A 12,416-nucleotide genomic window follows, 5' to 3' on the forward strand; every position below is an offset into this window, starting at 1 on the left:
TAACAAAGCATGTACTTTATATTTAAACGATATCTGAAATAATGTTTCGTGATGGATATTTCTTTCTCTCTTTGTACAATTCTGTTGCAAAATGAACAGGGAAATGTTGTTTTATGATAACTAAGATATCCTAAATACAAACGAATTCTAACATTTTTTATTGTTTAGACTAACAGAAATTTATAATTATTGTGGAAATTATCCTTTTAAATTAGATTTTCGGCAATTCACTCAAATCTATGTAAAAGATTATGAAATTTTAGAGGTAATTATTATCACCCACCATTTTAATGCGATTCATGGTAAATTTGCCGATCATATTATGTTGTTAATTATTATATGTAATTACATTTTTTATTTTACGTTATATTTTCTTCTGTTTTGTTAACAATGAACATCACAAATTATAAAAATGTCAGACTATCGATGTTACAGCCTCTGGTTAGAACAGCCGAAAATCTGCGCATACGTTAACTTGTAATTCGCCTTTCGATTAAAAAAAACAGTTCCTGGTTTTAATTCTAAATTAGAATATCCTTAAATTCAATGAAAATTACATAGTCGTGTCATCTAAGTTTTTATATTTACCTTCAGAAGAATGAGTTTTAGCTAGATCTTTAACTGAATATTCTGTCTATCATTTTGATTGCCGTTTTAGGCAGATATTTCATACAACGTACGTGTAGTCTTTTTACCTAAAAATACAAAAATATTGATACAGTAAAGAGAACTTATCTGTCTTGAAAAAAAACAACACCATTGTAACTGCTTTTGTGCAATTACGTGCATGCAGACATTAAAACTAAATTCTTGAAACTTCCAAGTATAATGGTCGAGATTTTTTTCACAATACAATCAGCATAAATCTAAACCAAAACACACACAACTGCCACATCTTCATATGATTCGTTATTCCATAATTTAGCAGCAATATAGAACCAAATTTTTGGACTACTTCAATGTACATTGGTCGCACGACGCAATTTTGTTAATTAGTTAATTACGTCACATTTCAAGTGTAGTCTCGCGGAAAGAGTTGTCTATGATATTATTGCATCAAAGTTGTTTACACAAATTATTACCCGACACGATTTGTTTTCTTATTAAACAAAGAAGACAGAAATGCAAAAATTCATTTTTATAAGTCACAATGATTAGGTCAGAGCGTCAAAATGTTACAGCGGCGCGCTGGAAAAGAAACCAAACAAATCAGGCAAATATTTGTGTATGCCGTCAAGGATGCACGTAACAATCCTTGATAACGTGTTACAATCCCAAACAGTTATTTACATTTGAATAAAATACTCATTAAGTGGACTCGAGAATGGTACAATTACGCTTGAAGCTTTGATCACAATAGACCTTAAATAAATTAGAATCTAACATAAACAAATAAATTATTGTTTGTAGGTGTTGCATCATCGTGATAAAATTCCATCGCATTTGAACTCCATACATTGATTTGAATCAACGACAAATCACGGTTTTTTATACAAAATACATAGCGAATGAAAATATAACAAAATGTTCATCAACCAGATGGGGTGCGCCTTATTGCCATTTGGGTCACAAAGGCATGCGGGCTAAAATTTTCAGGATCATTATTAAGTTATATGTTTCATTGTACATAGAAGGCTTTTTAAATATTTTTTTAATAAACGTAAACTTGTGTAGAAACCATTAAATGCATTGCTTGTCTGGTCAAATTAGTTGTCCTAATTAATTAAATATTTTTCCCTGGCATAATTCAACTTAATTTATCTAAAATAACCTGTAAGGTGTTCTTTACATATCTTTCAAATATTTTTTCCTGAAAACTTTTTAATCTAAATACTTTGAATTGATCTAGAATTGGAGTTATAGGTGTAACAATTGTTGTTCCATATGGAGTCCCGCCTTCAACCATACCGACACATACATATTCACCAGTCTCATCTTTCATAAAGACAAGAGATCCAGAGTCCCCGGTGTCTGCAAATTGTGTATTCGACAGTACTGACTGTATCTCCAACTGATTATGAAGAGTAATGCTACATTCACGGTCATCCCATTTGTTTTTTATAGTTTTTACAGAAACTAACGGCTGATTCGAAACAAACACTCCGCTAGTCTTATCTGTACTTCTTCCAAATTTGACGACGGGCCATTTGTTTAATCGGGACAACCCATATGTTTTCCCAGAATTAAACCGCAAGTCTTCCCCATCAGCTGTAAGAAAACAAAATATTATGTTGTTATTATCAAAAAAAAACCCACATGGTTATCAGAGAATAAATAAAGAATATAACAACCTATAAACATTTGTATCCTACTACAAAAATGCATTACCTCCATTTAGCGTCGAAGGAAATTCCCCCTCAACTGGAGGACGCTGTTCTATCTGAAACAGTGCAACTTCTACTCCGATATCATCTTTGCCACCTTCCAGGCACACGGCTTGCACCAGCCGTCCAATCTGATGGTCGGAGTCGCCTGGTTGGTATACTGCTTCACATGGATGAAAGTCTGGCCAGTGCATCCTTCCGCCATTCGTTTTTAACTTTTCAAAATATTCAAAATTTAATAAGACATGCGCACACGAAAGTCCACATATACCATATTGTGGATGCTCAATGAATCCGCCAAGGGTTCCTCTCTTCTTTATACCTTTGTTGTTTGGAGCCCCAGCAATATCACAGCCCATTCTTAACTGCTCATGATATTCGTTTGCTGTGGGTATGTTACAAATATACCCTCCCTAACATCCATAGGTACACCGTCATATCTTCGTTCGAATGGATCTTCATCAAGAGGAATATAACCTTTTGTATGAACGTATAGAACAATGCATGGCTCTTTCTGAATCTTAAATTCGCGTGTTCCATAACTCTTCGAACGTACAGGGCTTGCTGTAATAATCGAAAGATAATTGTGACGATGCATAAGGTCTGTCGCATGCATATTTATACAATCTTTCAACCTTTTCGTTTCGTCTAATGTTAAAGCATCGTCTGAAGTTGTTTCACTGGACATAACGTCTTTTCCTTCTGAACTGAACTGGTCGACCAAACGTTGTTTTATAGTGTATCCTATCTCGTCCTCTTCCTTTTTAGACAAGAAATCTTTCACAAAGATCACAAAGACTACTTCTCTGTCGAAATGTATTGTATATGATGGGAAAACGTGGACTATTTTGTCATTTTTGCCCTTTATGTAATTGCATACATCTTCACACAATCTTAACGTAACTTCGTTCTTCCTTCCAAACTTCTCCAAAATTCTATGCAACATATTTTGGTGCAGGCAGTAATGCTGTTTTACTATCAATGCCTCAGCAGTTTCTTTTGCTGTTTCGTTGTCTTGACCTAAGCAACTTTTCCATCTGAAATTTAAATGTATGTATTGGTTTAAAAGCGGACGAAAAAACTTAAAATATCTTTTTTTCAACTTTATCTCACCTGAGCAATCCTTTGGTCAGTTATTGTGATCGCTCGATGTCCGGCGTCCATAGCTGTCGTCCATCGTCTGTCTGTCGTCTGTCAACATTTAGATTGTGTATGCAATAGAGGCTGTATTTTTCAACTGAACTTCATGAAATTTGGTTAGAATGATGAAATCTAGGCCAAGTTCGAAAACTGGTCATCTCGGGTCAAAAACTAGGTCACTAGGCCAAATCAAAGAAAACCATTGTGTATGCGATAGAGGCTGTATTTTTCAACTGATCTTCATGAAATTTTGTCAGAATGATAACCTTGATATAATATAGAACAAATTTGAAATGGGTTATCTGGGGTCAAAAACTAGGTCACTAGGTCAAATCAAAGGAAATCCTTGTGTATGCGATAGAGGCTGTATTTTTCAATTGATATTCATAAAATTTGGTTAGTATAATTGCTTTGATGAAAACTAGGTCGAGTTCGAATATGGGTCATCTGGGTTCAAAAAGTAGGTCAATATGTCATATCAAAGAAAATACTTGTTTAAACTCAAGAAACCAAATTTTTGGCCCTATCCTAATGAAAATTGGCCATAATATTTGTTTCCGTGAAATTACTAGGTCAGACATGTTAACACCGTGTTTCCCGGGTGAGCGACCTAGGGCCATCTTGGCCCTCTTGTTATCTTATTGATGTTTCTCACATTTCATTGACATACATACTGAAAAAGGTATGCATTGTTTCATACTTCGAGGATGCCGACGTTCAGTTCTCATGATTTTACAAGCATAAATAATGTATGCCAGGTTAGAAAATAACTTTATTCTAGTTTTTTTTTTTTTATTTTATTTTTTTTTTTTTTTTTTTTTTTTTTTTTTCATTTTACTCATTTTCAACAATGGCTATAAAAGTATAATTCAAGTTTGATGGCCATATTTTTAATCCTTACCCTGATAAATTTCTTCAATGAACTTGTCTATTTTTCAATTTGGACAGTACCATTAACTGTTAAAAGGGGTGCTAACAAAAAAGATATTAACTGAATAGGGAATAGTGCAGAACATGATCAAACTGCACGTATGTGTCGGCTGATAATGATCTGCACTGGTTGCAAAGGCAGAAAAACTCATGAAAACTCAACTCGTACTTGGTGACTATCGTATCAAGATTTGAGCCTATTTATGTTTGTAGTAAAATTGTAAAATTAATAACAGAAAATAGGTAATTATAGAAAAAGTCCTCAAAAATATTGGGTCAATGCCTCCTGAAATTAATAGAACTGCTGTCTGCGAAAATAATAATTTCTTCTGAATCATGTATTGCCATAAAATCAATCAGACAAATTATCTAATGACAAGACGTAACTTCATAAACCGCTTAAAGTAGTGGGTTTTTCGTATGTTTTTAGGCCAAATAGATAACCCCGTTTATTATAGCCGCAATTTTTCGTTTGTACGGGGTATTTATAACGTTTAAACGTTTGTCCATAACATCTAAAAATATAATGATATTTAAATTATACATGCAGTATACGTATCTTTGGATTTGTAATTGACAAATATTAGACAAAATTTATATAGTTCACAAAATAATTAGATTTTAAAGTGGAGAAGCCTAGAGTAATGGAAGCATTGTGCAAATTATTTTAACAGTTTTACAATTTTCTTTATAGCTATAGTATACATGGTTTTTATAAGTTCATAATATAATAACATTATTAGGATCGATACGAAAAGCAGATTGACAATTTAGATTTGACATTGGGGTTAGAGAGTTATAAGCATTTGTTTCATTGATAGACAAACCGTATATGTTCTTTTGAATTTTTGCCAGGATTTAAGTGCTCTTTCTTTACATAAAACTGACAAAAGATATATCAAATAAAATCTGTAAGAATATTCTTTGGTAAAAACGGTGCATACACAGCATAATTGGATGTCTGTCGTAACATGTTCTCTTCAAATGCATACAAAGAGCAAACTATCAGAGACAAAATAAAGATTTTTCTGTATTAGTAATATCCAATTTGCGTTGAATTTTTAGACAAACATACATTTTATCCGCTTGAATAATTATCTTTTCGATTACGCTTTCATTATTCAATAAAATAGTTATTTACATCGGGGACAATTCTAGATGATTAGGAGGAACATTATACACGTATCAATTTAGAAATAACATACTGAAGTTATAAACGTACCTGTGTTCTTCGTCAAATTTTTCACAATATCTGTAAACGTTCCTCTGTTCCTTCTTGTTTAAAACACCATCTATCATCAGTTCTTTCGTTTCGTTCAAGTATGTACTAGCCATTTCAAACTCCGATTGTAAATGATATAGCCTTCCCATGCAAAATTTGAACGTCAGCTGTTTCCTTGGAGTAGATATAGGTATATACCTATCTGCACTTCTCAAAACCTCCTCAGCCGCCACTATATTTGAAGGGCTCATTGTATCAGAATCAAGAACTTCAAACTCATATGTGATATGCAAGTAGTCGCCTGCTTTGTAGAGTAGGAATAACAATGCGCAGTACATTTCAAAGTCACCGTCTTCGTCGGGAACTGGGAACATGTCGCATCCAATGTCACATTGTTCCAGAACCATTTGTCGGTTAGTTTCGCTTTTGTCTCGTAAATATAACCTCCGATGAAGAAAGAAGTAACTATAATGTGCAAGGATTTTTGCTGTTTTATCCTCGCATGTTTCACTTAAGTTCTTTGCTTTGCTTGCAAAGTCTTTAGCACTTTCTATGTCATTTTCAAATTCCGCAGTCGTTGCCATTTTACTATAATACACTATTTCAGCCACAGTTCTGTCAAGACCATCCGGTATTACAGCAACCATGTTTTTGAGGATCGATTTCCTTTTTTCACATTGGTCCTTTTCGTATTGCTGGACCTGGAACCAAGTGCATATTGCAAACCTATCTACAGCCTCTTGTTTCCCGTCTGCCTTCACCATTTCCATTCGAAGTGCATCAGACATGATCTCGTAACAAGGACTGAATGATGCGTCCTTTTTAGAGTCCACAAACGTTTTTACGGATAGCCACAATTTTCCAATCCTTTTCAAATCTTTATTGCATCCTCCAGTAATAACATGTATGTGTCCAGAATATAAAATTGTTAGAAGCTCCGCGAGGCGAAATTGTTTCTGTTTTACCAAAGAATCCAAAATATGAGTTATCGAACGAGTACGGAATACCGTTTGAAGATAGTGAATAACAGCTGTGAATGAATGTGGATTGATAGTAAAAACATCCAACTTTTCAGTACCTCGTATGTAAGTCTCGAAACGCGTGATTTCTTTTGACGCCATTTTCCTCGGTTTCTATCCTGTTTTAAAAATAGAATAGTTACAACGCCCAAATATGAAAATCACGATTGGTACTGAGATAAATATTGACAGAACTTAAAACAATTAACTAGATAATGTCCGTGTGTATACATCCACTGTCATCCAGTAAAATGTTGTTGTTTAATTCTTCACTATACTTTCAGCTGTTTCTCTTGGTATCATCTTCCTGCAAAAAAAGATAAACCGTGCGCAAAATTGAACACTCATATAAACGTGCTACAAGAAAAAAAGGTAAGGGGTGTCGTGTCCCAGAAGTTTTTAGTTCTAAGAAATAAGGCGTTCCTCATCATCTGTTTTAAAAGGAGAAATCGTATTCAAACATGATAATACCAAGAACTAAAGCAATACCTACTGATACACCTCAACGGGCTTTCTTGTAACATAACAAACATAACAAGATATCCCTTAGATGTCAAATGGACTTATTAAATTTATAAGTATGGAAGGGTCCGCTTGATACAAACGATATTAAATCAACAGTGTTAAATTAAATGTCTCGGACTTATAAATGCAATGGTTTGTTTTTAAACAATATTTGAATACAAAAATATGCAAGAAGATCATCTAAAAAACTGTTGAAAAGCTTTATCTGCAAAATTACATTTCAAAATAAACGTCGGAAGCTTTAAAAATCCTGGCTGCATTTCGTAGGCATAACCAAAAATTTTAGGAGAGGTGCGAGTACAATGTGTGAAACGATGTGTGGGGGTAGATGTAGGAGGGGGTATCCTCTGCCGCAGGTGGTGGCATGTGGCCCTCCCCTAGAAAATATTTCAATCGAGTAGTTATTTCGTGCGATTTGGCGTATATCCGAAAAGGTACTGATCCCTGGGGCACACAAAGGCGTCGACAACTCACCATCGACACGCACAGTTTGATAGTGGTCTTTTAGATGATGATGATGATAGCATCGTACTTTGTCTGATTTTCGAGTCTGTGTTAGAGTGTTTGGTGGTCAATCGTTTTTGAAGTTACAGCCAGATAAAGTCACATGAGGACTGTTTAGAAGTTTGGTCGAGGGATGTGAAGATGTCATTCTGTACCTTTATAAAATCCGATTCAGTTTTATATGAAATTTTATGTACGCAGACTGCAGTTCCTCGTGTACATTATGTTCACTCAAGTGCCGCTGAAGACACGCATCTACTACCTTTTCTAAGTTGTTTTTAATGAAAGGGAGTTTAGACACAGGCTTGTAGTTTTTTAAAATATATGGTTCAAGACCTGGTTTTTTTAAGTAGAGGTCTTATCCTCACACTCTTAAACCCATTTGGCACATAACCTAATTCTATTGATGTATTTATGATGTTTGTTATCAACGACATTTTCCTAACTTCTAATGTTCTGAACAAGTAAAGTCAGCTTATTCATAATCAGCCAGGCTATGCATAATAATCATTCCTAATGCTTTCAGTTTTATCGATGAAAAAGTCAAAAACCTCCTGCGCAAGTTCCTCTTAGGATGCGTTGGAGGCACAGGCAGCATCTTGACTGTCTCCTATCTTTTGGTTATCTTGGCTTATCCTTTGTGGTCAGTGCCACATGACTTTAACCTTTTCAGAGAGGTTGTCGGTTCGAGTCTGAATTAGGAATGTATTTACAGTAGCACATGTGTTCCTATAAAGTTGATGGTCGATTGTTACTTTATATTGATGCCATTTCTGCTCAAGCTTGTGTTTTAAGTGTTTAGCCCATAAAGTTCGTCTGTAAACCAAGGTCAGCTAGGTCGAAGGACGAGTTTTTACGCGTAGGGGAACATGTTTATCTGTCAGTAAGGATAAGACATTTGAATATGCACTCACTGGCTGATCTGTGTCTGCACCTTCTTAAAAATGTATTTAATACAAGGTACGCTGAGATGCTTTATTTGAAAGAACATACGCTAATAGAGCATAATTTCATAGAAAGAAACCGTCTTCCACACCGGAGCTTGTTTTGTGGTACAGGCATTGAAATGAATTGCATAATGGTCTTGTGACATACATTGTATTACCAATATTGTCACAAAAACCTGGATCAATGACCTTAACACCTGATATTATTCTGCTGCTCTCCCTGGTTTTAACAACATCTAATGTATGGCCGCGGACATAGAATATCGAGTTGGAAATTCGTGTGCCCTACAATGATGATGTCTTTATCAACTGTTACTAAACATATCTGCCCAGGAAAGCAGGCCATTTTTCCTATAGAAACATACTAGTTTGTAAGCCGTTGTGTTTTGTTGTTGGTGGTACTAGTATATATATCACTGTCACTCGTGCAGAAAATCCATTGATACTCAAAATTACAATTTATGTATTCATTATTTTGAAATCTTTGTCAAGACTAGATGCAATAACACAAAGAGTAAATGCAGATTTATGTATGAGAGCCACAGCTGCACCGTGCAATATTTGTAACTGAATAACCATTTAATACAAGTTTGCTAATGCAAGTTCTATCCAGGGTAGTTCCTAGTCAAGTCTAAGTGGGCGCTGTCAAATCAAAGTTATTTGAAACTATGTAATGACTCAGAGAAATTGTCTTATTTTTGACAGATCTTGGATTGAAATTACATGCACAATGTTTCTTCTCACCTCTTCCTTTTAAAGTGGATTCAGATTTAATTTTGATATTATGCTGCAGAATTTCAAGATTTTGGCCATCCATACAGTTTGAAATGTTTGTAAACATTTCTTTTCTTTGTAGAATTATAATTGTGATTGCTTCAGGCAGTACTTGTAAATTATTCAAATGGGCTCCTTCATTGACATCCCATACTGACTTACCTCTATATCTACCCCTCTTGTACCCCTGTATTTTACAATAGCTAACTGTTTTAATGTACATGCAAGTTGGCAAGCGTAGCGAGCCGGAAAAAAGAAAGAATGGACATTCAAAGGTATTTTCGGGGCGTTGAATTCTCCATGTGAGGAAGCCATTCAGCTGGCTTACGGAAGGTCGATGGTTCTACTCAGGTGCCCGCTCGTGATGAAATAATGCACGGATGGGCACCTGAGGTCTTCCTCCACCATTAAAGCTGGAAAGTCGACACATGACCTATAATTGTGTCGGAGCGACGTTAAACTCAACAAAATAAAATAGATAAATATTACATATTGCATTAATTGTACCCCACTCCAAACACAAACACCCATCACACAAACAAAACACAAGATGTCACTGATGATGTCATCAATATAAAGTAGTAACTTCCTTTTTTACTGTTTGTTTTCATCAATATAAAACAGTTACTTCCAATTATTGTTTGTTTAAAACGGTTGTAACTGTCAGTTACTTTTGCTCAAAAACAAAACAGCACTTGCAGATACAACCTTTTGGCAAAAAAAAAAATTAATTAACACGTTAAAACCTAATATTATACAGGATTATGTAGGCATGCAAAATAGGTTGAAAAAAAAAATGTAAACAAAAAAAAGTGTTGCTTTTTTTTTCTTTTTAAAAAATGCCAGTTACAACCGTTTTGTGCTAGGCTCACGAAATGTACTTTTAAAAAACAAACATTCTAATGTCGTATCTCAGTTTACGCAAGACAAGCCTAAATATGTAAGCATGTATAAACCTGTCAGGCAGTGCACACGCAAGGAGACACATGTACGAATAAAAAAATAATGATAAATGCGTATTTAATGTTTATACAAATGTGTTCTATTTGTCTATGCTGATAGAAAAAGATAAGTGGTACTTACTCTGCATGTTTGTGTAACTTTATCAATAAGGTTCAATCTTGAGATAACACCGAAAAGTTTATATGATTTACATTCATATCTACGGAATTCCGTTAGGGCCATCGCCTTTGAATGTGTTGATCTGAAACGCGATACTCGATAGTACGATGATGAAAACGCAAAATCACGAAACTACGATAACGAAAACGCGACAATGCGATGATGATAACACGATACTACGATAACGAAACCGCGATAAAATGATAGTAGGATGATGATAATGTGATATACTATTGGGTTTTCACCATCGAACTGTCGCGTTTTCACCATCGTACTACCGTATTATCGCGTTTTCGTTATCGTAGTACCGTGACTTCGCAATATCATTATCGTACTATCGCGTTATCACCATCTTACTGTCGCGTTATCGCCATCGTACTGTCGCATTATCATCATTGTACTGTCGCATTATCATCATCGTACTGTCGCGTTATCACCATCGTACTGGCGCGTTATCATTATCGCACCATCGCCTTCCGGTGCGTACGTGCATGCTAAAAATTTGAAGATTAGAAGTTATGCTTTTAGAACTACAGCTCCTGCTCTAGCGATAGGGCGATATGCAGATTCGAACGCGGCCGGGTGCTCATGTGTGAAAATCATGATTTTTATTGATGATCCTCTTATAGCTACAGGTGCTAGTTAGTCAGAAGCAGAACATAATTAACCATTCATTTTGCATACTTTTTCGGTTTTCGTCAATTTAAAAGACATTTACAGCAAATGAATTTAAGGAGACAAAACGTGTGGGATGTTGAACAGACTCAGACTGCTGTGACAGTACGATGGTGATGACGCGACAGTTTGATGGTGATAACGTGACAGTACGAAAATGATAACGCTTCAGTACGATGGTGATAATGCGATAGTACGACATGAAATTGCGAAATCACGATATCACGATAACGAAAACGCAATAATACGATAGTGCGAAGGTGAAAACGCGACAGTACGATGGTGAAAACGCGATAGTGTATCTCATTATTATCATCGTACTATCGTTAAACCACGTTTTCGTTATCGTTGTATCGCGTTATCATCATCGTGTTGTCGCGTTTCCGTTATCGTAGTTTCGTGATTTCGCATTTTCATCATCGTACTATCGAGTATCGCGTTTCAGATCAATACATTCAAAGGCGATGGCCAAAACGGAATTCCGTACATATCTGTAGAAGGTACATAGGAAGATATATACATAAATTAGGCGTAAATGATTGTTTGTTTCCGGTATCCCGACCTACCCTAAATTTTTGGCCCGACCCTAAATGTTTTTATGGTCTTGGAGAATAATTTTTTTCTACTTTTTGACAAAAAGTTGCCAAACTGCACTTTTTATGCTTAAAACATGATCAGTGATGTTAGAAATCAACTTCCTGATGCTCTAAAGGCATAACCCCATATTTGTATTCATTTTTTGACACAAAAAATAATTTCCGAAAAGTCTCCCTTAATAAAAAAAAATCAAAAAAAAAAATTTCCGACCTACTTACCCTATTTTTTTGAACATGTAACCGGAAACAAAAAAGTCTTAGGCTTTTTAAAAAAATCTCGCCTTTTCACTTTGTCGCCTTCTTGTAGCGCATGCGCTGTACAAAATATACATTCTGTCACATCTCATAACACTATTAGTCAACTTAAAGTATCACACCTTAAGTTAACGAAACAGTGCCAAATAATTTTCGTTATAACAACCTTGTGACTTCAGCACGCCGTACAGAAATATTCTCAAAATCTGTATACCATCATCAGTTATGGAATGAATTAGAACCTTCAGTTAGAATCATCCTCGTTAAACATATTTACTGTAAAATTGAAAGAATTGTTTAAGCCTCCAATTGTTCCAAAGAGAAATGCAGTTTACCATGTTCGTTTAAGAATTATATTAAATATAGCATTCTTAACTACGATC

General features: G+C 35.1%; 2 protein-coding genes across 2 annotated transcripts; both read right to left on the reverse strand.

Annotated features, from left to right (window-relative positions):
- Positions 1–1,128: 1,128 nt before the first annotated feature.
- Positions 1,129–2,683, reverse strand: LOC123538684 (uncharacterized). The gene is made up of 2 exons (XM_053535303.1): positions 2,329–2,683; positions 1,129–2,208 (listed from the first exon to the last, which is right to left on the reverse strand). Exons 1-2 carry the CDS (start codon positions 2,681–2,683, stop codon positions 1,748–1,750), a joined length of 816 nt encoding a protein of 271 aa, XP_053391278.1. The 3' UTR covers positions 1,129–1,747.
- Positions 2,684–2,685: 2 nt separating this feature from the next.
- On the reverse strand, positions 2,686–7,259 carry LOC123539354 (uncharacterized). The gene is made up of 2 exons (XM_053535302.1): positions 5,617–7,259; positions 2,686–3,361 (listed from the first exon to the last, which is right to left on the reverse strand). The coding sequence occupies exons 1-2, from the start codon at positions 6,735–6,737 to the stop codon at positions 2,686–2,688; spliced, it is 1,797 nt and encodes a 598-aa protein (XP_053391277.1). The 5' UTR covers positions 6,738–7,259.
- Between the last annotated feature and the right edge of the window lie 5,157 nt (positions 7,260–12,416).

Source organism: Mercenaria mercenaria, unplaced genomic scaffold (genome assembly GCF_021730395.1).
Source record: "Mercenaria mercenaria strain notata unplaced genomic scaffold, MADL_Memer_1 contig_4696, whole genome shotgun sequence".
NCBI lineage: Eukaryota > Metazoa > Mollusca > Bivalvia > Venerida > Veneridae > Mercenaria > Mercenaria mercenaria.